This window comes from Lissotriton vulgaris, chromosome 12 (genome assembly GCF_964263255.1).
Source record: "Lissotriton vulgaris chromosome 12, aLisVul1.2, whole genome shotgun sequence".
NCBI classification, from domain to species: domain Eukaryota; kingdom Metazoa; phylum Chordata; class Amphibia; order Caudata; family Salamandridae; genus Lissotriton; species Lissotriton vulgaris.
The window spans coordinates 56,409,709-56,435,522 of record NC_141700.1 but is presented as its reverse complement, the minus strand read 5'-3'; the positions used below and the strand labels follow the sequence as shown (position 1 = coordinate 56,435,522).

Here is a 25,814-nt window from a genome sequence, read left to right as displayed (position 1 = left end):
TTCACTAAGATACACATAATATGCCAGTTACCCAACCAATTTTTTTTAAAAAAACATCCATTTACACACTTATTTAAACATTTATTCTTCCATCGACCTTTACAAATACATATATAAAACAAATTTATTTTTCAGAAAGACACACATTCACTGGATGGTCTCATCAGTGATGTCATGAGTGATGTCATCAGCAGTGCATTGTACGCGCAAGTTATAGTGAGTCCGACTAACTATAACGTGGGAATTTCAATGGTTTTATATCAGTAAAATTTCCAGCTAACTATAACTGGTGTGAAACCTATGGTTTTTTCAGTGAATATATATATATATATACATACACACACTTATGGGGTCTTTCGGCTATCATTCCACAGCCATTGGTCTGTTGTTCTGTCATTCACAGATTTCTCCCGCCCACTATAGCATGGGGCTCTGGGTTGGCCAACTTCAACTATCAGCTTAGTTCACTGTGAATGGTGGCTTTCTGCTCTTTCACAAGGAGCACATCCGCTCACAAAGTAGTTCCCTTCAATGCCAAGCACTACTAAAGAGTAGTTTGGGGAATACAAAATATTTTCGTTTTTCGCCATTTTTTTTTCTTTTTGGCTTGGCCTGACAGCTTCCTCAAGAATAAACTATTACAAAAGCATAACAAAACAAGTAAAATTCACAGTGCCAAATGGTTGGTAGACCAACACCAGACTTTTTGGCTTTGCTAATGCTTGTTTCCTTTGCAGTAGAGGATAACAAACAATGCAATCTCTGGAGCCATCTTCAGTTGCTGTGTATTCATTAGCGAGGGAGGGGTCCTGGATGCAGGCAGCGTTCTGTGCTCCCTCCAGTTGCACAAGTCAACTTGGCAAATTATGGAACTTGTGCAACTGTGTTTGGGTTGCACACGAGGTGCAACTTCTTATTTGCCCCTATAAATTCCCCTATGAATTTTGTCCTGTTTTTTTTTGTCCTGTTTCTTTGTCTTGTCTTCCCATCTACACTTCACCCAGAGCCTGTTCCTGGAAGGCTGCATGCAGGCAGAAGTGGGCCTGTCTTATGGGAAGAGGTGTTATTGCAGGCTGGAAGACTTTAGCAGCAGATCAGGCATGGACACCACAGCCAGACATGGCTAAAGTGTTCACACCAGCTCACACATTAGGAAGCCACTATTAGAATGTGCCCTTTAATGGTTGGGTTATGGCAGTCCTAGGGAGACATATGCTCTAAAGAATATACTTTTTTACATACACAAAATATTAACATATGCTTGCTATCCCTAAAATATTTAGGCAGTATCTCACACATTCTGAAATAATCTGTAAGGGAACAATATATTAGGGTTTCTTGCTTTCTGGTCATTTGGATATCTGGCTTGAACTTTCACCTCACCGGGACAGTCTCTGGTTCACTACCTGAGCAAGTAGTCTTGAGAGCAAGCCTCGTTGTCGCAGGATTTTTTGGTGTTGGATACCTCTGCATCAATGAGGCGTTGACCTTCCAGCTCCTTCGGTTGGGCGCAGAGGGTGTTGTTTAGCGAATAGAGGGTACCTGCGTGGTCTCCCACCCACTGGCGCAGGTAGGCCAGGCAGCAGTCGCAGCGCCAAGGGTTCTCAGACAGGTCCACACCTTGCTGAAACTCACCCCCAAGCTTGACGTTCTTGGAGAATAAACCACTGGGCACTGAACTCAGGACATTTTGAGATAGATCCAAAGTGTCGAGAAGTGTCAGTGAGTAGAAGAGCGTTGTCGGCAGGGTTTTCAGGTTGTTGTGTTGCAAGAAAAGGAACCTCAAGTTGGGTGTCTTGGAAAAGGTGCACTCATACATGGAACTGAGGCTGGTGTTCTCGAGGTTCAGTCTCTCCAGGTTTGCTAGGCCTAAGAATAGCCCCTCAGGTAAAACCTGAAGGTTATTGTGGGAGAGGTCAAGGGTCACCAGCCTCTGCAACTTAAGGAAGCAGTCCTGTGGGACACTTTGGAATCTGTTGTTGGAGACATCCAAGGACTCCAGCTTCTCAAGATTCTCAAACCAACTTGGATTCAAGGTGCTCAAGCGGTTGCCATTGAGTACCAGAGTCTTCAAGGCCACGGTAGAGTTGAAGATGCCCGCTGGGAGGTCTTCAAGGGCGTTGTTGGTGAGATCCAGTGAGGTCAGCCGCAGAAGGTCCTTGAAGACTCCACTCGGAAGACCTGTGAGCTTGTTGTTGGACAAGTCAAGTTCCTCGAGCTGGATAAGACCGACAAAGGCATTTGGTTCGATGCTGGCGACGCCGGTGAAGGTAAGTGTCACAGCGAGGGTCTGGCGAGGGAGGTTGGCAGGAAAGGTGGTAATGTTCTCCGAACTGCAGAGCACGGTGATGTTGGTGCCTTCCGTGGTGCAGGAGCAGAGATCTGGGCACGGAGACCCAAAGCACACGGGCAGCAGCAACCCGAGGGTCACCAAGACAGACGTCTTCAGCTCCATTGGTGGCGGGTTCGCTGTTGAAACAAATAGAAGACGGATCAAGCAATGACCTTCACCTGTGAGTCCTAAGTACCCCTTAAACGCGCTGGCCATGTCCCCCGACACCCCACTCTGCTCGAGCACTAGGTCTACTGTCCTCCTCTGCTCACTCTTGTTCCTTGCTCTTCCCCTCTTCTTCCTTCTTTTATCTTTTCTCATTCCAGATTCCACATTCACTGCTCCCTGTTGGCACTACCATCCCATGCCAACCCCAGGAGGTGTGTCTGCAGGTGTGAGAGTGGGGGATGAGTGTGAGAGCAGAGGGGTGCAGGTGTGAGAGTAGGGGATGGGTGTGGAAGCAGAGGGGTGCAGGTGTGAGAGTAGGGGATGGGTGTGGGAGCAGAGGGGTGCAGGTGTGAGAGTAGGGGATGGGTGTGGGAGCAGAGGGGTGCAGGTGTGAGAGTAGGGGATGGGTGTGAGAGCAGAGGGGTGCAGGTGTGAGAGTAGGGGATGGGTGTGGGAGCAGAGGGGTGCAGGTGTGAGAATAGGGGATGGGTGTGAGAGCAGAGGGGTGCAGGTGTGAGAGTAGGGGATGGGTGTGAGAGCAGAGGGGTGCAGGTGTGAGAGTAGGGGATGGGTGTGAGAGTAGGGGATGGGTGTGGGAGCAGAGGGGTGCAGGTGTGAGAGTAGGGGATGGGTGTGAGAGTAGGGGATGGGTGTGGGAGCAGAGGGGTGCAGGTGTGAGAATAGGGGATGGGTGTGAGAGCCGAGGGTGCAGGTGTGAGAGTAGGGGATGGGTGTGAGAGCAGAGGGGTGCAGGTGTGAGAGTAAGGGATGGGTGTGAGAGCAGAGGGGTGCAGGTGTGAGAGTAGGGGATGGGTGTGGGAGCAGAGGGGTGCAGGTGTGAGAGTAGGGGATGGGTGTGAGAGCCGAGGGTGCAGGTGTGAGAGTAGGGGATGGGTGTGGGAGCAGAGGGGTGCAGGTGTGAGAGTAGGGGATGGGTGTGAGAGCCGAGGGTGCAGGTGTGAGAGTAGGGGATGGGTGTGGGAGCAGAGGGGTGCAGGTGTGAGAGTAGGGGATGGGTGTGAGAGTAGGGGATGGGTGTGAGAGCCGAGGGTGCAGGTGTGAGAGTAGGGGATGGGTGTGGGAGCAGAGGGGTGCAGGTGTGAGAGTAGGGGATGGGTGTGAGAGTAGGGGATGGGTGTGGGAGCAGAGGGGTGCAGGTGTGAGAGTAAGGGATGGGTGTGAGAGCAGAGGGGTGCAGGTGTGAGAGTAGGGGATGGGTGTGGGAGCAGAGGGGTGCAGGTGTGAGGGTAGGGGATGGGTGTGAGAGCCGAGGGTGCAGGTGTGAGAGTAGGGGATGGGTGTGGGAGCAGAGGGGTGCAGGTGTGAGAGTAGGGGATGGGTGTGAGAGCCGAGGGCGCAGGTGTGAGAGTAGGGGATGGGTGTGGGAGCAGAGGGGTGCAGGTGTGAGAGTAGGGGATGGGTGTGAGAGCCGAGGGTGCAGGTGTGAGAGTAGGGGATGGGTGTGGGAGCAGAGGGGTGCAGGTGTGAGAGTAGGGGATGGTTGTGAGAGCCGAGGGTGCAGGTGTGAAAGTAGGGGATGGGTGTGAGAGCCGAGGGTGCAGGTGTGAGAGTAGGGGATGGGTGTGAGAGCCGAGGGTGCAGGTGTGAGAGTGGGGGATGGGTTTGGGAGCAGAGGGGTGCAGGTGTGAGAGTAGGGGATGGGTTTGGAGCAGAGGGGTGCAGGTGTGAGAGTAGGGGATGGGTTTGGGAGCAGAGGGGTGCAGGTGTGAGAGTAGGGGATGGGTTTGGGAGCAGAGGGGTGCAGGTGTGAGAGTAGGGGATGGGTGTGGGAGCAGAGGGGTGCAGGTGTGAGAGTAGGGGATGGGTGTGGGAGCAGAGGGGTGCAGGTGTGAGAGTAGGGGATGGGTGTGGGAGCAGAGGGGTGCAGGTGTGAGAGTAGGGGATGGGTGTGGGAGCAGAGGGGTGCAGGTGTGAGAGTAGGGGATGGGTGTGGGAGCAGAGGGGTGCAGGTGTGAGAGTAGGGGATGGGTGTGAGAGCCGAGGGTGCAGGTGTGAGAGTAGGTGTTGGACAGGCCACGTGAAGGGCCGCTCTCCCCCGGCTCAACCAGGCCCGAGCCCGGTCACGCAAGTACCACACACCACCATTGCACGTCCTCCATCCCCTCAGGGACCCCTGCCTCGAGCACGTTAACCTCGTGGGTCCGATCCACTGCCGGCCCACGCGCCCAGCCTGGGCCGCCATCTTGGACACTTCATCACGAGGCCGCCTGGCCCCCGATCGACCCCAACCCTGGGCCCAGCCCGGCCTCAGACATTCCGGCACCACCCTCCACCCAGGAGGTGAGCGGGCTACTTGGCAAGTCAATGGGAGAAAGAGGTGCCGATGGCTCTCCCCCGCCAAGTGCCGCTCGCCCATCGCCTCCCCGGGCGCTGGCTCCACCCCCCTGCTGGGTGTCTGGACTCCCTCATCCCGGACCTCCCAACCTCCAAGTGCGAGGGTCCGGACATCAAAGCACGCCAGCCCTATAACTGGGGCAGCTCCAGAGCAGGAAGGCAGTTGTATCTTGGAGTCGAGAGACGTAAAGAGGAACTCATCCTGGACGGACTACTGGCGCTGCCGTAGCTCTGTCCTGTGCACCATCATCCTGCCTGTTGGCGCTGCCACAGCCGTCGTAACCTACAGTCTTCATCGTCGTCGGGACCTGCTGGCGTGGCCGCGGACCGTTGTAACCGTCATCTTTCACCGGGACCTGCAGGCTCCGCCGCGGACCGTCATCTTTCCTTCATCCATCTCGGGACCTGCTTGGCTCCGCCACGGCCCGATCATCTCGAACACCGAGCTCGAGGATTGAGAGCTATTTTGTACCCATTGGTAACTAAGACTGTCCCGCTACCCCTTTCCTCAGCCAAAGACTTGAATCGAGGGGACCCCTGAGTCCAGACCTCCTTGTATCATACCATCGTAACCTAAGAATTGCATATAAAGTCTCGTTAACCTTCAGTCTTGTGTGGTGTCCGTCTGTGGGGGGGAAGTTACTTTTCTGTACAGTCGTTGGAGACGGCTCTCCCCGGAGACCTCTCCCCGTAATCTCGGCCGACCCTCCCGGTCCGTCTAACATTGGTGGCCAGCGGCGCGATCCGAATCACCGCATAACGTACAGAGAGTAGCTCACCCCACAACGAACCACAATGACAACTAAAGAAAGCGGATCAACTGAGAAGTTCCAAATGGAAAAACTAGAGGAGTACAGTCATCGTGAACTAAAGCAGTTCTGCATCGAACTAGGTATCGCTACCACCGGACTAAGCACCAAGGACGATTTTAAGCATGCCCTAGAATCGTGGGCAGAGACCGGGGATGCCGAAGCCCCTGAGCAAAGCACCGCGAAAAAAACCAACACGGCCCCTGAAGGGCAAAGAACCGGTCTCTCGCAAGACGAGATCCAAGAAAGAGAAAAAACGCGACTACACGAGCTAGAAATGGCCCGACTCAAGATGGACGTAGAACTCAAGTTGGCCGAACAAAAAATCAACTTAGAGCACCTACGTCTCCGAGAAGAAAGAGAGGAGAAACAGAGACAAAGGGAGCTCGAGGAAAAGAAACTGGCGTACGAGCACGAACGGAACCTAGCCGAGATCAACCTGCGCAAGCAGAATAAAGAGTTAGGGGTGCCCGAGAGACCACACACCCCAGGGACCACGGAGAAAAAGGTACACATCCCCAAGGATGTGGTCCGAGAATATTTCCGAGAGGACGACATCCAGCAATGGTTTAAGGCCTATGAAATCGCTATGACTGCGCACCGGATCGATAGAAACGATTGGGGAGCCGGCCTATGGGGCAGATTCCTCAATGAGGGCCGCGATACCCTGTTACAGCTCCCAGACCACCAGATGACCTCCTACGACCATATGAAAGCGGCCCTCCTCACCCGCTATGGCCTCACGCCCGAGATGTACCGTCAGAGGTTCCGAGACTGCACACGCATCCCGGGTACAACTTGGGTGGACTATGTAACGTACTTTAGCCGAGCTTTCGAAGGCTGGATCAAAGGAAACAACGTCACGACCTACGAGCAGCTGTTCAATCTGATGGTATGGGAGCATCTGTCCAACAATTGCTTCATTGAACTACGCCAACACCTCCTCGACAGCAAGTTAACCGATCCCCGGCAGCTCGCAGCCGAAGCTGACCGGTGGGAGATCACCAGAGTGGGCCGGAATGGGTCCTACGAGCAGAGCAGGAACAACAATGGTCACCACCGACCCAGAGGAGGAGGAGGGGGCCAAGGACGAGGAAGAGACAACACTCCGGCCGCCCCCGCTACCAGCACCACCCCCCCGGCCAACCGGGGCAGCACCCCGGCGCGACCAGGGTACAGAGCCAATGTCACGTGCCACCGATGCCAACGAGTCGGCCACTATGCAAACGACCCAAGCTGCCCGCAGTATCAGAGTCCAAAACCCCGCCAAGTGGCCGCCGCGGCACTAGGGGAAGAACAGATCTCCGAGGAACCAGAAACAGGCGAGCAAGAGTATCAGGAGTGGGAGCCAGCCGCCATGACTCTCGCGTGCTTAGGGGGAAGAGACATGGTCCCGCGGGTCCCCCTACCCGCTAACACCCAGAAGTACAGCCAATGGGTGAGCATCAATGGACGACGGGCCGAAGCCCTTCGGGACACCGGGGCCAGTGTGACAGCCGTCCGCTGTCACCTGGTGACCCCAGAACAATATCTACCGAACATTCTCTGCCCTGTGCGATCAGCCGACAACTCGGAAAGTCTGTGTCGGATGGCCTGCGTCCCCTTTGAGTGGGGAGGGGTCTCCGGCATGTTGAAGGTGACGGTCCGAGACGACGCCCCCGTGGACTGCCTCCTCGGAAATGACCTGGAGAGCTCCCCGTGGGCAGCCGTGGAGCGAAAAGAACACTTAGGGATGTTAGGCGTCCCGGACTGGGCGTGCGTCACCACCCGGTCCATGGCCGCCCGTGCCAACCATCACCCGGAAGAACCAGAATGGCCGGCGCCACCGCCTCCGGTCGCCCCAGCCGAGACCACCGACCATGACACCCCCCTCGAACCTGCTCAACCTTCCGACCTCGCTAACCTTGACCAGTGGGCCCAAGAGGGGGGGCCCACACAAGAACAATTTCGCCAGGAACAGAAGACCTGTCCCTCCCTAGAGGGACTTCGCCAACAAGCGCTCGCCCAAAGCGCAGGGGATACCTCCGGAACTCATTGGGTCTACTGGGACAGTGATCTGTTGTACAGCGAGCAAAGAGTCGCCGAGCTGGGGGCCAACCGAGTACTAGTAGTGCCCCTCCGCTTTAGAGACTTTCTGCTAAACCTGGCCCACGATGTCCCCCTGGCAGGGCACCTGGGACAAGATAAGACCTACAGTCGCCTAGTGACCCACTTCTTCTGGCCCAAAATGAGAAACGATGTGCACCAGCATTGCCGATCTTGCCCCACGTGCCAAGCCAGTGGGAAGAGCGGCCGCAAACTAAAAGCCCCCTTGCAACCTTTTCCAGTAGTCACGACCCCATTTGAGAGGGTCGGAATAGACATTGTGGGACCCCTGGACCCGCGTACAAAACAAGGCCATCGCTTCATTCTGGTGCTAGTGGACCACGCCACCCGCTACCCTGAGGCTGTTCCTCTCCGGACCGTGACAGCCCCAGTGGTCGGCCGGGCCCTGATGGGGATCTTCTCCCGTGTAGGGTTCCCCCGAGAAGTCGTCAGCGACAGAGGCACGAACTTTATCTCTAAATACATGAAATCCCTCTGGCAACAGTGTGGGGTCACCTACCGATTCACGACCCCCTATCACCCCCAAGGGAACGGACTTGTTGAGCGGTTCAACCGCACGCTAAAAGGGATGATCGGGGGATTGGAAGAGCCCCTCCGTCGCCAGTGGGATGTGCTACTGCCGTGCCTCCTCTTCGCCTACCGAGAGGTCCCACAGAAATCCCTAGGCTTCAGCCCATTTGAACTGCTATACGGGCACCCAGTGCGGGGGCCGCTCAGCCTGATCAAGGAAGGCTGGGAGATGCCTCCGGCCAAGAACCCTCCAGATGTCTTCCGGTACCTCCTCACCCTCCGCAACCAGTCCCGGCGGTTCAGAGACCTAGCAAAAGCCAACCTAGAGGCCAGTCAAGAGGACATGAAAAAATGGTATGACCAGAACGCCTCATCCCTTGAATTCGAACCGGGACAACAGGTATGGGTAATGTCCCCCACGGAGCCATGCGCTCTCCAAGACAAATGGACGGGGCCCTTCAAGGTAATCGAGCGCAAGGGTCCTGCCACCTATCTGATCGATATGGAGTCCTCCCGGAACCCACTCCGAGTCCTCCACACCAACAGACTGAAACCCCACTTTGCACGAACAGAACTCAGCCTACTGATGGCCACAGACAATGGGGTTGAAGACGACTCCGAGCCTCTCCCTGACCTCCTGCGGACCCAGGAGCAGGACGGCTCCGTGGATGGGGTCCGACTCTCGGAGACCCTCACCAGAGAACAACGCCAAGAGTGCCAAGCCCTCCTGTCACAGTTCGCCAGTCTGTTCTCCCTCACCCCAGGTGTCACTTCCTGGTGTGTGCACGATGTGGACACCGGAGACAGCCCTCCTATCCGCCACCGGGCCTACCGCGTACCTGATCGGGTACGGGCTTGCATCCAGGCGGAAGTGGCCAAGATGCTCACGCTCGGGGTCATCGAGCCCTCAGACAGTCCATGGGCCAGCCCGGTCGTACTGGTCCCCAAAGCAGCCGCCCCCGGAGCCACACCAGAACTCCGGTTCTGCGTCGACTACCGGGGCCTGAATGAAGTCACCAAAACAGACGCACATCCCATCCCCCGGGCAGATGAACTGGTCGACCGAATGGGAGCTGCCCGCTACCTCAGCATCTTCGACCTGACAGCAGGTTATTGGCAGATCGGCCTCACACCCCGAGCACAAGAACGTTCTGCCTTCTCCACCCCCGATGGCCACTACCATTTTACGGTCATGCCCTTCGGCATGAAGAATGCCCCAGCGACTTTCCAACGGCTCGTCAATCAGGTCCTGGCGGGGCTCGAAGGGTTCAGCGCCGCCTACCTCGACGACATCGCTGTGTACAGCCACCATTGGACCGAGCACCTCCACCACCTCCGAGCAGTGCTGCAAGCCCTTCAGCGAGCTGGCCTCACGATCAAGGCCAGCAAGTGTCAAATTGGACAAGGGTCTGTGACCTACCTCGGACACCAGGTGGGAAGCGGCCTAGTGGCCCCTCTACAGCTGAAGATTGCCGCCATCCAGAACTGGCAGCCCCCTATCACCCAAACCGAGGTACGAGCCTTCCTGGGCCTCACGGGCTATTACCGAAGGTTCGTGAAAGACTATGGTACCATAGTGGGGCCGCTCACAGAACTCACGTCAAAGAATCAGCCCAAGAAAGTGAACTGGACCCCAGAGTGTCAAACGGCCTTCGAACAGTTGAAGGCCGCCATGTGTTCCGCCCCTGTGCTCCAGGCCCCAGACTACAGCCGGGAGTTCGTCGTCCAGACGGACGCCTCCGACCAGGGCATTGGGGCGGTCCTGTCTCAAGTGAACACCGAAGGCCTTGATCAACCGGTGGCCTTCATCAGCCGGAGACTCCTACCACGGGAGCAACGCTGGAGCACCATAGAGAGGGAAGCCTTCGCGGTGGTATGGGCCCTCAAGAAGCTCCGGCCCTACCTTTTTGGCACCCACTTTCGGGTGCAGACCGACCACCGACCCCTGCAGTGGCTGATGCATATGCGGGGGGAAAACCCAAAGTTGCTACGCTGGTCCATCTCCTTGCAAGGTATGGACTTCACAGTCGAACACCGGCCCGGGCCAGATCACGCCAACGCGGATGGCCTGTCCCGGTTTTTCCGCCTCGACGAGGAGAGTCCCCAAGAGGATGGGTAACTCTCCCCGCCTTCAGCTGGGGGGGACGCATGTTGGACAGGCCACGTGAAGGGCCGCTCTCCCCCGGCTCAACCAGGCCCGAGCCCGGTCACGCAAGTACCACACACCACCATTGCACGTCCTCCATCCCCTCAGGGACCCCTGCCTCGAGCACGTTAACCTCGTGGGTCCGATCCACTGCCGGCCCACGCGCCCAGCCTGGGCCGCCATCTTGGACACTTCATCACGAGGCCGCCTGGCCCCCGATCGACCCCAACCCTGGGCCCAGCCCGGCCTCAGACATTCCGGCACCACCCTCCACCCAGGAGGTGAGCGGGCTACTTGGCAAGTCAATGGGAGAAAGAGGTGCCGATGGCTCTCCCCCGCCAAGTGCCGCTCGCCCATCGCCTCCCCGGGCGCTGGCTCCACCCCCCTGCTGGGTGTCTGGACTCCCTCATCCCGGACCTCCCAACCTCCAAGTGCGAGGGTCCGGACATCAAAGCACGCCAGCCCTATAACTGGGGCAGCTCCAGAGCAGGAAGGCAGTTGTATCTTGGAGTCGAGAGACGTAAAGAGGAACTCATCCTGGACGGACTACTGGCGCTGCCGTAGCTCTGTCCTGTGCACCATCATCCTGCCTGTTGGCGCTGCCACAGCCGTCGTAACCTACAGTCTTCATCGTCGTCGGGACCTGCTGGCGTGGCCGCGGACCGTTGTAACCGTCATCTTTCACCGGGACCTGCAGGCTCCGCCGCGGACCGTCATCTTTCCTTCATCCATCTCGGGACCTGCTTGGCTCCGCCACGGCCCGATCATCTCGAACACCGAGCTCGAGGATTGAGAGCTATTTTGTACCCATTGGTAACTAAGACTGTCCCGCTACCCCTTTCCTCAGCCAAAGACTTGAATCGAGGGGACCCCTGAGTCCAGACCTCCTTGTATCATACCATCGTAACCTAAGAATTGCATATAAAGTCTCGTTAACCTTCAGTCTTGTGTGGTGTCCGTCTGTGGGGGGGAAGTTACTTTTCTGTACAGTCGTTGGAGACGGCTCTCCCCGGAGACCTCTCCCCGTAATCTCGGCCGACCCTCCCGGTCCGTCTAACAGTAGGGGATGGGTGTGGGAGCAGAGGGGTGCAGGTGTAAGAGTAGGGGATGAGTGTGGGAGCAGAGGGGTGCAGGTGTGAGAGTAGGGGATGGGTGTGGGAGCAGAGGGGTGCAGGTGTGAGAGTAGGGGATGGGTGTGGGAGCAGAGGGGTGCAGGTGTGAGAGTAGGGGATGGGTGTGAGAGCCGAGGGTGCAGGTGTGAGAGTAGGGGATGGGTGTGGGAGCAGAGGGGTGCCGGTGTGAGAGTAGGGGATGGGTGTGAGAGCCGAGGGTGCAGGTGTGAGAGTAGGGGATGGGTGTGGGAGCAGAGGGGTGCAGGTGTGAGAGTAGGGGATGGGTGTGGGAGCAGAGGGGTGCAGGTGTGAGAGTAGGGGATGGGTGTGGGAGCAGAGGGGTGCAGGTGTGAGAGTGGGGGATGGGTGTGGGAGCAGAGGGGTGCAGGTGTGAGAGTAGGGGGTGGGTGTGGGAGCAGAGGGGTGCAGGTGTAAGAGTAGGGGATGAGTGTGGGATCAGAGGGGTGCAGGTGTGAGAGTAGGGGGTGGGTGTGGGAGCAGAGGGGTGCAGGTGTGAGAGTAGGGGATGGGTGTGAGAGCAGAGGGGTGCTGGTGTGAGAGTAGGGAATGGGTGTGAGAGCAGAGGGGTGCAGGTGTGAGAGTAGGGGATGGGTGTGGGAGCAGTGGGGTGCAGGTGTGAGAGTAGGGGATGGGTGTGAGAGCAGAGGGGTGCAGGTGTGAGAGTAGGGGATGGGTGTGAGAGCAGAGGGGTGCGGGTGTGAGAGTAGGGGATGGGTGTGAGAGCAGAGGGGTGCAGGTGTGAGAGTAGGGGATGGGTGTGGGAGCAGAGGGGTGCAGGTGTGAGAGTAGGGGATGGGTGTGAGAGCCGAGGGTGCAGGTGTGAGAGTAGGGGATGGGTGTGAGAGCCGAGGGTGCAGGTGTGAGAGTAGGGGATGGGTGTGGGAGCAGAGGGGTGCAGGTGTGAGAGTGGGGGGTGGGTGTGGGAGCAGAGGGGTGCCGGTGTGAGAGTAGGGGATGGGTGTGAGAGCCGAGGGTGCAGGTGTGAGAGTAGGGGATGGGTGTGGGAGCAGAGGGGTGCAGGTGTGAGAGTAGGGGATGGGTGTGGGAGCAGAGGGGTGCAGGTGTGAGAGTAGGGGATGGGTGTGGGAGCAGAGGGGTGCAGGTGTGAGAGTGGGGGGTGGGTGTGGGAGCAGAGGGGTGCAGGTGTAAGAGTAGGGGATGGGTGGGGAGCAGAGGGGTGCAGGTGTGAGAGTAGGGGATGAGTGTGGGATCAGAGGGGTGCAGGTGTGAGAGTAGGGGGTGGGTGTGGGAGCAGAGGGGTGCAGGTGTGAGAGTAGGGGATGGGTGTGGGATCAGAGGGGTGCAGGTGTGAGAGTGGGGGATGGGTGTGAGAGCAGAGGGGTGCAGGTGTGAGAGTAGGGGATGAGTGTGGGATCAGAGGGGTGCAGGTGTGAGAGTAGGGGGTGGGTGTGGGAGCAGAGGGGTGCAGGTGTGAGAGTAGGGGATGGGTGTGGGAGCAGAGGGGTGCAGGCATGTCTGCATGTGTGAGCCGAAGGGGCAGAAGTGAGTTGGATGTGATAGAGTAAGGAGAGTTTTAAATGCTGGTCTGAGAACAGGGGAGCAGAGAAAACTGCAGGTGTGAGAGAAAGGGATGTGCGTGACCGAAGGTGCGCGAGCAGACAGGGAGACGTATGTCTGCAAGTATGAGGGAAGAAAACATGAAGAAGAAGACATGAGAGCGGGGGGTTAGGTCTGCAGATGTGAGGGAAGGAGAACATGTTTGTCTGCAGGTGTGAGAGCAGCAGGTGTGAGAGCAGGAGAAAATGTATGTCTGAAGGTGTGAGAGCAGAGAGCAGGAGAAAAGGTATGTCTTAAGGTGTGGGAGCAGGCGAAAGGGAAGGCTATGTCTCCATGTATGAGAGCAGGAGAAAAGGTATGTCTTAGGCTGTGAGAGCAGGAGAAAGGTGTGTCTGCAGCTATGAGAGCAGGAAAACATGCATGTCTGCAGCTGTGAAAGAAGGCGAACAGGTATGTCTGAAGGTGTGAGGGCAGGAGAACCGGAATGTCTGAAGGTGCGAGGGCAGGAGAAAACGCGTTTGTAGGTGTGAGAGCAAGAGAACAGGAATATATGCAGGAGAACAGGTATGTCTGAAGGTGTGAGAGCAAGAAAACGTATATGTCTGCAGGTGCGAGGTCAGGTGGACTGGTATGTCGGCAGGTGTGAGACAAAGAGAACGGGTATGTGTGCAGGTGTGAGTACCGGAAAACAGATGTATTAGTAGGTGTGCAAGTAGGGCCAGTGTGTCTGCAGCTATGAGAGCAGAGGGAGGGGGACAGGTGTGTCTGCACTTCCAAGAGCAGAAGGGGCAGATGTGCCTGTGGTGTGGTGTGAGGTCAGAAAGGCTGCAGGTGTGCATGGGAGTTGTAATCGTGGTGTGTAGTGTGTTGCGGTGGGTCTGATGGTGTCTGGCTTGTTCGATGTTTTATCTATAACGGTGGACAAGATTGAGAGGGTATTGGTCGTGGTGTGTTGCGGTGAAGGTGTTGGTGTCAGGCTGTCAGTGTGGGGTGTTTGTTGTTTATCCATGTTGTCGGTGGCCCGGATGGTGCATGTGGTGTGGGTGGAGCTGTTCTGAGAGTAGTGTTGGCGTCGGTGGTCTGGCGGACAGTGGATCCAGGGGTGTGTGTGCCGTGGTGCGTGGGGGGGATGGCGGCCGGGGATGCAGTGGTTGCTGGGTGCAGTGGTTACTGGGTGCAGTGATTGCTGGGTGCAGCGATGCTGGGTGCAGTGATTGCTGGGTGCAGTGGTTGCTGGGTGCAGCGATGCTGGGTGCAGCGATCCTGGGTGCAGTGATTGCTGGGTGCAGTGGTTGCTGGGTGCAGTGATGCTGGGTGCAGTGGTTGCTGGATGCAGTGGTTGCTGGGTGCAGTGATGCAGGGTGCAGTGGTTGCTGGGTGCAGTGATGCTGGGTGCAGTGGTTGCTGGGTGCAGTGGTTGTTGGGTGCAGTGATGCAGGATGCAGTGGTTGCTGGGTGCAGTGGTTGCTGGGTGCAGTGGTTGTTGGGTGCAGTGATGCAGGATGCAGTGGTTGCTGGGTGCAGTGGTTGCTGGGTGCAGTAGTTGCTGGGTGCTGGGTGCAGTGAGGCTGGGTGCAGTGATGCTGGGTGCAGTGGTTGCTTGGTGCAGCGATGCTGGCTCCCAGAGCCGTCTCCTACCTGTTGTCAGGCCGACTCGCTCCGTTCCTAGCGCCTCTCCTCCGCGGCGCTGCGTGCTTTATACAGACGGGGCCCCGCACACCCGAGCGCGCCCTCCGAGGCAGGAGCGGGCGGAGGGTGGATTACAACACTCTTGGCATCGGGTTGGCATCCTGTACCTCCAGGGCTGGGATTTCCCGACAGGTCCTGGCAACGCAAACAGCACCAGCCACATTTTAGTAAATTGTGCAACACGTGTTGGGAAAATACACAGATCTTTTCAGTTGCCGGTTGATGCGTTGATTTAATGAGGTGGGGTGGTGGTGAACGGTCTGCTCTGCTTGTGAGAGGTCTGCAGACACATAGAACCTGCCTCTGCCAGGACAGACACCTACAACCTGCCACGGCCAGGGTGGACATCTAGAACCTGCCATTGTCAGGTCAGACACCTAGAACCTGCCACTGCCAGGGCAGACACCTAGAACCTGCCTCTGCCAGGGCAGACACCTACAACCTTCTTCTGACAGTACACACACCCAGAACCTTCCACTGCCAGGGCAGACACCTAGAACCTGCCACTGCCAGGGCAGACATCTAGAACCTGCCACTGCCAGGGCAGACACCTAGAGCCTGCCACTGCCAGGGCAGACACCTAGAACCTGCTTCTGACAACCGGCCACTACCAGGGTGGACATCTAGAACCTGCCACTGGCCGGGCTGACACCCAGAACCTGCCTCTGCCAGGGCAGACACCTAGAACCTGCCAATACCAGGGTGGACATCTAGAACCTTCCACTGCCCGGGCAGACACCCAGACCCTGCCACTGCCAGGGCAGTCACAAGCGTAAAACCACCTACAGGAAAATATGAGGGGAACTTTAATGAATGAACACACTGAGATTCAATACACGTCTTGAATACAAACAATATAACACATGTATCTAAACCTTTAAGGCATATGAGCCCTTGAACCCCACATCTCAGCACCCAACACTGACATATACAGAGGACCCTACTCATGAACAGCTTTCACATGTAACCAACCTAAAACCAGAGGTCATATAGATCCTTCCGGAAGAAGCTGAAAACTGTTCTTTTCCAGAAGGCCTGGGTTGAGCTATAATTCCTGGTAGGGCTTTTTAGGAATTTCTGCTGTGCTTACCTGACAAGCGCTTAGAGACCCCTGGGTTATAACGCGCTATATAAATCGAATAAAATAAATAAATAAATAAATAACAGGGCACCCTCCAACAGCAACAGCCAACCCACGAACAGCTCAACCTAAAGGCACACACCCAGCAATAAACCAATCCAGAACCAAATACATTCAGAACATGAAACCATCAACCTGACATCTCAACCACTAAAACCACCACTTCTGCACCGATGGAATAGTCTAATTAAATCAACACAGAACGAAAAACCTTTCACATGGGAACAGGTCCCACACCAACTGTGCTAAACCCAAGCAGATCCCAAAAGAACGAAATACCAGCAACTCAACACTGAACACAACCAGAACGTGAACCACTAACCCTCAATCTCAGCAATCGAAAACCACCGATACATCAGAAACAGCTAGAGGCACCAACTCAACAGTCTCATGCTACCAACCCAGCACCTGACATATGGCAAGGAGTTGTTCTCCAACCACTCTAAACACATGGCGAACAACTCACCACACACAGCGGAACTAAACAGACAAAATGCAGTAATATAGCAACCCAGTAGAGATTACAGCCAAAATCTGAGAGCATCCATCTGAAATCTCAACAGCCAAAACCACAAACACATCACAACCAGCTGAGTGCAGCTAAACAACAGTCTCATGCAACCACCACAGCACCTGAGTTATAGCAAAGGTTCTGTCTGCAAATGTACAACACACACCCTGAAAACTCACCACTTACCTCAGAACCCAAAGGCATAGAAATCTGCACCGAAGCAGCCCAAAGCTATACACAACCTGGACCTCAAAGCAACAAACGAAAAAACCCCAAAACAACCTACATCTCAACAACTAAAACCCATCAGAATCATCTTGATGCTCCAGCATCACAATCTCATGCAACCATCACCACGCGGAATAGATGACAATGTGTCAATCTGCAAGAGCAAACCCCAAACTCCGCAGAACACACAAGACCCACCAACACCAAACTCTTCTGTGACCAGTACCATGGACCTTACCGATGACAAGGGGGTCACTCCCCAACCTCATTAAACACATCCTGAAAATCTTAACACCTACAGCAGAGAACACATATATAAATTGGAGCGACATATATATATTTTAGAAACCAATGCACCCAAAAACAAAATACAACCAGAAGTCAAAGGCACCGGTTATAAAATACATCACAACCAACTGGGGGTCTCCAACCTCTTCTGCTGTGAGAGCTACTTCTGCTCAAGGAAAGTCATGCCGAACTACTAGCATATTTAATCACTGTAAAATAGTGACAACATGTGTTAATGTTACACTATGACCGCCATAAACAGGATTATCAGAAGTGACCACAAAAGCTTTTCGGGCAAGGTTACCGCCAGAAATGCCACGAAGACATTTAACCATATTTAATAGCCTCCGCCCGAATAATGAATTAACATTTGAATCTTCGCATGCCTTGTGGCACCATGGACATCACCACAGCAGTAAGGTTCCCCAAATCCAACTCTGCTATCATTAGGCTACCAACTTTAACCCGTTTAGCGCGTCGAACATTCCGCCCCAGTGCGGACGTTCGATTGCGCTAACGGGATTCGGACGTCCAACGGTCGTGCGCAGCACTAGCGAGGTAGTGCACGCGACGACCGTTGGACGTTCGCAGCACTAAAGGGGTTAATCTGTTTTAGAATTGCAATATTCTGTTTTAGACAACATAATAGTTTTTTTTAATTTTTTTAAATGCACATTTAAAAAAAAATCAAATTCAGCTTTCCACTTTTGGGCAAGAAAGCTCAATTTTCAAGAATAAAAACCTTTTCTGAAAAAAAATCATTTTATTTTTAAAAAATACACCATGTCCAAACATCAATCTGTGGTTTTCATTGATGCCTCATATGGACAGGTTCTGTTTTGAATACGCTATATAAATACAAACATTCTTTCCTCTTCTATCCTTCTACTATCCTTCCGAATCCAAATAACTGACTAACCTATCCACCACTTAAAAATTACTTGCATGTTTCACTATACTAATTCAACACTAATCCTCTATGGGTCCGGAGTAGCGTGCTACTCGCCGAAAAAGCGCTTTGGCGCCTCGTCAGGGGTAGAAGGCGCTATATAAATGCAATTGTACTACAATACAATACTCGGGTATTACTATCACGGGCCATGGATTCTCACCGTAGCACAAAGGATGCCTGTGTTATGTTAATATTAAACCCACAATCATACCAGGGCTGCCACTGTGCTAAGGCTGGACGCAATGACATCCCGTACCCCCACCATATAACCGTCGTGGTCACTATTATGCAAGAACAAGTCGCCATTATGCCAGGGGTGACTAAAAGGTAGGCCAGTCGTGCTCTTAATGTGCCAATGATGGCAGCCAGTATGGCACAACTGGACCGAAAATGCCCCAAATAGTCAAGAATAGGCATTATTTTGCTATTGAGCGCTGGTAACTGCTGCCACTCCTCTTTGTTCACACATGCGGTGCTGCGGACGGAGCAGTACACATAACATGGCCAATCTCTTTGTGACTTAGTTAGATTCAGAGTGGATACAGTTGGTATTGTGGCAGACCCCATAAGCCAACACAGTGTGGTGTGGTTGAGTGCTATCACGAGGCCCTGTCATTGGTTTGGCTGGCTGTCACTCTAAAGGTCTTGAAATGAGCAGTGCTGCTTTCTTTAATATGCACAGACTCTGAGATTGGCTTGGCTTCTCCTTTGCTCTCTGAGAGTTACTTTGCGGGTGCTGGCGAGTTACCAGTGACTCCCGAGCTACTCGTTGGAGACCCCTAATCTAGTTCTATCAAGCCACAGGTTTAAGCAAGCAGCACTTTTATGAAAGCTGGCCTGTACACCGGGTTATGTGTGTATTTCTTATACTCTATCACACATTGTAATTAAATAGATTGAAAATCCATGATGTATGTATTTATAAAACTTCTTCTTAATTATTATTTTTTTCTCTCACAATTGTTATGTGGCTTTTTTTCACACTTTTTTTATATATAAATAACCGTTAGTATACTTTTTTTACAATTCATACAAAATTCTAAGCATAGATATATATCTAATTACAGTGATTTATCATACATATATTAAAACATAAGTCAACAACTGATTATCAGTGCCCAATACAAAACTAGATCCAACGCATTTCGGCGAGTCGCCTTCATCAGGAGTTTTGTATTTTCAATTGTTGATTTGGTACTTAAGTATCTACTGGGTGTTCTGTGTGTGATAAATATGAGCAGTATCTGGGTGGCGACAAATGAGGAGGATCCTGGATGAGTTTAAAATCTGTAAAGTAGTCTATTCTGATAGAAGTATAATCCTTCAATTACACGTCACGTGCAAAAGTATGGTATGCGGTGCTACCCTGATGTCGGGTTCTGACGAGATATGTGAATATTTGAAAATCTTGTTTGAGGATATCACGGCTCAGACCAGTGGCTATACGTCTTTACATGGCACAATGAAGCAAATGTTTGAATAAAGCCGCAGCGGAGTCCCGTCATACCCGAACTGCTGCACACCACCAGGGGCCATTCAGAAGGCAATGCTTCTTTATCCCGCCATCCTATATACACCCACCTCCTCTCATGCAATCAACACAGAACCCAATACTGTTCTGTGCACAACCAGCCAGCAAGAAGCGAGCAGCAATGCACACTTATGCAGTGCAGACATTTGTAGCCACACGCTCTAGCCAGCCCAGAATAAGTCCCAGCATCCATAGCGTCAGGAGATGACCAAGTCCCAGCATGCATAGCGTCACGAGACGACCACTGAGGCGTCACTTGAAAGCATTCCTGTGTACCGAACGTACGACTGGCCCTCAAGCTCCAAGTTCGCTCGACACCATTAGATGACTCAAAAACTGTTCTCCAAGTCTACAAGTGCATACATTGGGGAAAACTAAGGGCCATATTATCAAGAACGGCGATAACATTATCGCCACTTTAATGTGGTCCTTCACACTAGAACCTGGGCTTCTATTGGAATGCTCTAGGGCAGGCTTCTCCAACGATACGCTCGTGAGCTACCTGCAGTTCGCCAGCCACCTGTAAGTAGCGCGCCTGCGTGCGGCCTGGCCTACTAAATTAGAAGCTTTTACTTGGTTGAATAATATGTGTATAACAACATTGAAAATGTGTATTTTCAGATGAAAATTAAATCTGTATATTCTAAGAAATCAAAAGTTGATGATTGGAGAAAAAAGGTCATCTCTATTAGAGCACTTAAAATATTAGTAGCTCGAGATAATTTTCATTGAACATAAGTAGCTCTTTTTATTAAAAAGGTTGGAGACCCCTGCTCTAGGGCATATTATCAAGCCCCTTATGGCCGCTTTAGCAGCAGTTCCCTGCCGCTAAAGTGGCGATAATATTATCGCTGTTCCTGATAATATGGCCCCAAATGTTTCCTGTGTATTGCTTCACATAAGGAATTTGAGCAGGAGTAAAACCTGCTCTGTGTGGAAACTGCAGTTTACGCAAGTGTTTGCCTCTGTGCAAAATCTGCGCTGGAGGCCATGACACAGGGTGTGGCAAGCACAGGGCGCGAAGCATCCATGGGAGAGTCAGGCCTGGCCCTCCGCCTCCCTTACATGCGCGAGTCAGGACCAGGGTCACTGGGATTATGCGGCTGTGGCGTTCTCTGCAGAGGTTTAGATTTGCTGCAGTTGCCACATAAGCTATTGTCTGATGCATAATTTGCAGATTTTGACTAAACATTTAGCTTGAATATCAAAAGTTAGTAAAAATGCAGCCACACCTCTTGCCAACATTCCATTCCGTTGTTTTGTTCTTCTCATTTGACCATGCCAGAAGTGAATATCAACATCTCTCATGGCCAACTCCAAAATGAGCAGTCTGTTCCTTACTGGCCGGCAAGATCCGGTCGGTAAGGAGACCCTTTAAGCCCCGGCCACATCTAAACCCTATCCGCTCTCCTCGATGAGGTAGGTGAAGTGCCCATATGTGCAGTGAGTTACAGACGTGGCATCTGGGCACTCGTGTGCCACTGAAAATTGACTAACTGAATAAAAACGACAAATGAAAGATGGAAACGCTTGAATAAATCTAAACCACTGGTAATTATTCTGAGTAGCATTCCATTCCATCTTTTTGGTTCAGAGAAGACAACCAACCAACCAACCAACCTTATTCTGGTGCAAAAGGGCCATTCCACCCTAGGCACTCGGCTATGTCCCCTAAGCAACCCTTGATGAGTTTAAGCCTTGCTGGGGACCAATGGTGAAGTGCAGCTTCAAGGCGCTAGTCATAGTGAGCCAAGCAATGCATACCTGGGCGTTCCACTGCTAGGTAAGGCAGCCCAAGGGGTGAAAAGTGCAGGATGGATGTACTTAGCGGTAATTAACAAATGATTTGCACGTGGCACAAAGCGATGCGAAAAGATTGCGCCAATTTACTGATGGTTATAGAGGCCTGCAGACGCACAGAAAAATTGCGCAGCACCATGCAAATATATGCGCAACCCTTACTGAAAAAAAATCCCCTTCTAGCGAAGAAAAAGTTTGAAACTGACCCGAGTCCTGCAGAACTCCTATGTGCACAGGATTGGCTCAACTTCAGGCTCACATAGGAGTTTCTAAGCACTAATATATATGTATGTATTTCCTGATGTATTCATTTATTTATTATTTTTTTATTTATTTATTGTGTTTCTATTCATTTATTCATACCATTTTTGTTACTTATTTATTGATGTGTTTATATATTTTATTTATTTATTTGTTTCTGTATTTATCAGGTCTCTATTCGTTCATTTTTATTTATTTGTTTAATGTATTTATTGCTGTGTTTATTATTAATATATATTTTTTTAATATATTTATTGGGTCTTTACTTATTTATTGATTTGGATTTTATGTATTCAGTTTATTTATTGCCGTGTTTATTATTATTCTTTAATATATTTATTGGGTCTTTACTTATTTATTCATTCTGATTTCATTTATTTATTTTTTACTTTATTTATGTGGTATCTCTGTAGTGCTATGCACAGTTGCTGTGAGGTCACTTCGGAGGGCTGAGGTTTTCACCAATAAGCTTAGCATGAAAGCTAGTGTGAGGGAGGTTAGAATTTGGCGTTTTTGGACCACAGCCCCAACCTAGCACAGCTCCCAGAGAGAATACTTTGGTTTTCAAGTGTTTCTGAAGTGCATGTAGTTCGATTCTGCCCGCAGGTTGGACCCACTGCATTCCGCTTCCTGGAAGGCGGGGAATCTGCCTCTATGTTGCAGACACACATTGGCAGGGCTACTGAAATTATGCAGAGGGGAAAAGCAAATTGTGTACCAGGGCTTTCTGAGTTTGTTGTAAGGCAAATTATGCTGCACATTTTGTGATACGATTTCCTCATTATTTTGCTATTTTTGAACGTTAACACTATCCGAGTAATGAAGGACCGAGTTTTAGAACCCAGCGGCGTCAGGGAAACCGCCCGATGCCTTCGAGTTCCCCTGCCTTGGCAAACAGAGACACGGGACACTTCTTGATGACGTCAAAGACCAAAGTTTATTGGCTGCAACTAGGAACAGAGGTCTACAAAGCACACACGGGTGGTTCGCTAGAGACTGCACAAATTCAATGAGCGGAGCATGGTCTTTTATGCCAAAAATCAAGCCTCAGGCAACATTTCAAATTAGCATCGGGTTCATACAAACTGACCAATAGCAATGTGACATTTTGAAAGTAGCGTATGACGACAATCCCACTTTCCGTTGTCCAGCCCATCAGAAATGACCAAGCACATTCCAATATTCTTGTTCGCTCAGGCCGGACAAACCCATCATAGTGATTATGTCGTAAAGGAAGGGGCAGAAACAGATTGGAAGTGAGATAGAAAGGTGGAGCAGTGTACCATAAACTTCGGCATGTCCTACTCTTTGATCTTTATCAGACCAGCTGCTTAACAAGGAACTGGCTCAGCGAGGTCAGCCTCGGGCAAGGAGTCAGTTCAGCCAGGTCATTCAAAAGTCAGCTAATGTGTACGTGTCCCAAAGACTCGTTCGGCCGCAGTCATCGGCCTATGTGAGGGCAACCACACAAAATGGCTGCCGTACAGAAAATGGAACCCGAAGGTTCAAAACGAAATCTCTAAATACGTAGTGTTCTCATTGATAGATTTATGCGAAAAAATTCGTACACACTACACTCACGATTTGCGGTCTGCTGACACCAAAATCGTCTATTTCCGACGACCTTTATTGAACAGGTTCGGAACCATGGAACCATACCCACGAACCACGGAACTACAGACCCTCCTTTTGCCCTTACATAGGCAATAGACCCAAACCCATGTCAATCTGAATCTGGATCTATATTCATCAGATCATCGATATGTTGCTGTAGCATCATCCTATTACTTAGTACCTCTCTCTGGACAGGTCTCCTTGCACACGAAGTAGCACAAAGGCCACAAATAGCAGGAGCACACTGTATGCAAAGACAGAACAGGAAAAGGATAGCTAAGACCATCCTAATGACCATCAGAATCTTCCAACCCCAAGTGGATATCAATCCCCCTAACCATCCCATCAAGGACCAATCTCCTTTGTCCAAATGAACAGAATCGGAGATCTTATGTAACTTGGAAATGGCCTGGAAAACTGACGGAGCGCTGTCTGGAATGAAAACGCAGCAGCTCGATTGAATCAGTTTACATACTCCACCTCGATCTGCTAATATAACATCAAGGGCAACTCTATTCTGAAGTGTCATAAGTCTATCCGACTGGAGCTCAGCAGTCAAGTTACCAAGGGCACCGGCAGTTTCGACTATGGTGGACTCAACCACTCTCGTCAACTGGCGAATATTCCTGCTGTTTGCCATCGGTCCCCAGAACGGCAGAAAACCCTTAAAGAAATCTCCCAACTCTTGCCCTGCAGTGTCTTCTTCACTAAAGACACCTCTAGCAACTCTCGTTTTATGGTAATCTGCCGCAGCTGTAAAAGTGGGAGGCAACAGGAAAGAAACAAAACATGTGCCAGAAAAATCAGGGGGAAACCATGTATACGCTTTGTCATAGCAAACAAAGTAGGTACCCTTAGCAGCTAAAAATGCTGGGGAAGACGGAGACATAAATACGTAGGTGTCAGTACAAACGCTCTTCCCTAGCTGAGCTCTCGGATTCTTGCCATTAAACTGCAGACAATAGCGACCCTGATGGGGCACTATCCAAATCGGTGGAGAACTTTTAGCTCGCTGGTTAACACTCACACTAACTCCATATCCAGTAATATCCCAACCACTATAGGGTTGCTTCTCATCTATTGGAATAGTTTCAACGGCATTAGTCCCTTAAACCATGTCGACTATGCCTCTAGCAACTGCACTATTCTTCGGATTATCCTTCGGTGAACGTTGAGGATAAACACTATGGGCATAAATAAACATCGTTCTGTAAGCCCAAATCGAACCATTTAAACTAAAGGGCAAAACTAAGTACGGATACCCTTATCAGTCGTATGGGGCATTAGACCACAGATCCAACAGTTTGTCGTGTTCATCACTAACTGGTGTTGGTGCAAAAGTTGAATAAAGGAATTGTTGGAAAATTCCAGTCGTCTAACTACCTCATGTTCAGGCAAAGCATGAAAAGAATGAGAAGAAATAGTAGGTGGGGGTGTAGGTTGCACAGTGGGAACAAACGTCACTTTAAAAGAGAATGTCACATAACCAACTATGAACATCATCAAACCCAATAGCAAAAATAAACACTGTATCAAAAAACTCTTCTTTGATATTAATTTGCATATCTTCTTTCTAAAAATCATTGTCCGTGCAGGTCTCTCCAACTCGAAGAAATCCATCCTAAACTAAATATGCTGCTCGCGATGGTAGGGTGTTCTATGCTAGGGAATGTCTCTGTCAACCCCGGGCAACTCCCTTAGGCCAACTAGAACCCTCGACCTAGTGTCTCAGGCTTGCACTCCAAAGACTTAGGCACCGTGACCCTACAGCTGAACCCGGATGGCGGTTCGAAAAACAAAAATGAGTAGATCCTCGGTGGAGAGTTAACCTGCAAACAGAAAAATCATAAAAACTTTATTTGTCGGGGGGCGGAGCTAGCTGGCGTCCATGCTGGACGTGTGAGCTCTGAGCTCCCGGCCAAGGCCCTGACATTATCCTATTTAAAATATCCTACTGGTGCCTAAACTACTGCTGCGGAGGTGTGGTGCCCCCCGCTGGTGCTGGAACGCTTGGACGGTCCGGACCTGAGCTGCGCGGCTGCCGAGTGAAGTATCCCGGAGGAGGTCGATCGAGGTGGCGGACCAGGCCCGCAGCCGCGGGCTTGCCTTGCGGTGCAGCCCGCCGACGTCACTCGACGTGGGGCCCAGGGGGCCCTGTGCGGCCCGGTGACTCGAGACAGACGCCGGAGGGTGGAGAGCCTGACCTCTGCGCCAGCCGATACCAGGGCTGCACACCGCATCGGAGGAGAAGATCTGTGGCACGGCGGCTCAGGGTCCGGGTGAGTGCCGCTAACGGAGTGGATGCAAATTGCCCGGGAGCGCTCCTGCTGGTGCCCTGCATTGTCCCCCAAGCGCATACCGCCCCCCCCGGTCCAGACTGGGCTGCAGGTGCAGTTAGACGAACGCTGCGACCTGCTGGGTGCTTGCCACACTACATGGGACCCGGTGGCCTTAGTGACATGGAGACCAGGCCTTGAGCAGTGGACCATCGGCGATCGGACCCCGGGGGCCCCGGCGGACACGCGGTGCTGGGGGAGGACCAGCTCTTACCAGGCCAGGATTCCTGCTGTGTTCCACGCGTCAACGGCCCTATTGTGCGTGTACCCAGTATTGGACTCGGTACTGCGGCGCTTCCTAACGGGGTCCTACTAGTGCTTCCCCACACACTAGCTTGCCGCCATTCTGTAGGCTGGATTGGAACTGCGGCGGCCATGTGCCCCAT

At 52.3% G+C, this 25,814-nt stretch overlaps 1 protein-coding gene across 1 annotated transcript; it reads right to left on the bottom strand.

Moving 5' to 3' along the window:
• Positions 1-589: 589 nt before the first annotated feature.
• On the bottom strand, positions 590-14,841 carry LRG1 (leucine rich alpha-2-glycoprotein 1). Its single transcript, XM_086947061.1, has 2 exons — positions 14,716-14,841; positions 590-2,469 (listed from the first exon to the last, which is right to left on the bottom strand). The coding sequence occupies exon 2, from the start codon at positions 2,453-2,455 to the stop codon at positions 1,403-1,405; it is 1,053 nt and encodes a 350-aa protein (XP_086803187.1). The 5' UTR covers positions 2,456-2,469; positions 14,716-14,841; the 3' UTR covers positions 590-1,402.
• Positions 14,842-25,814: the final 10,973 nt, after the last annotated feature.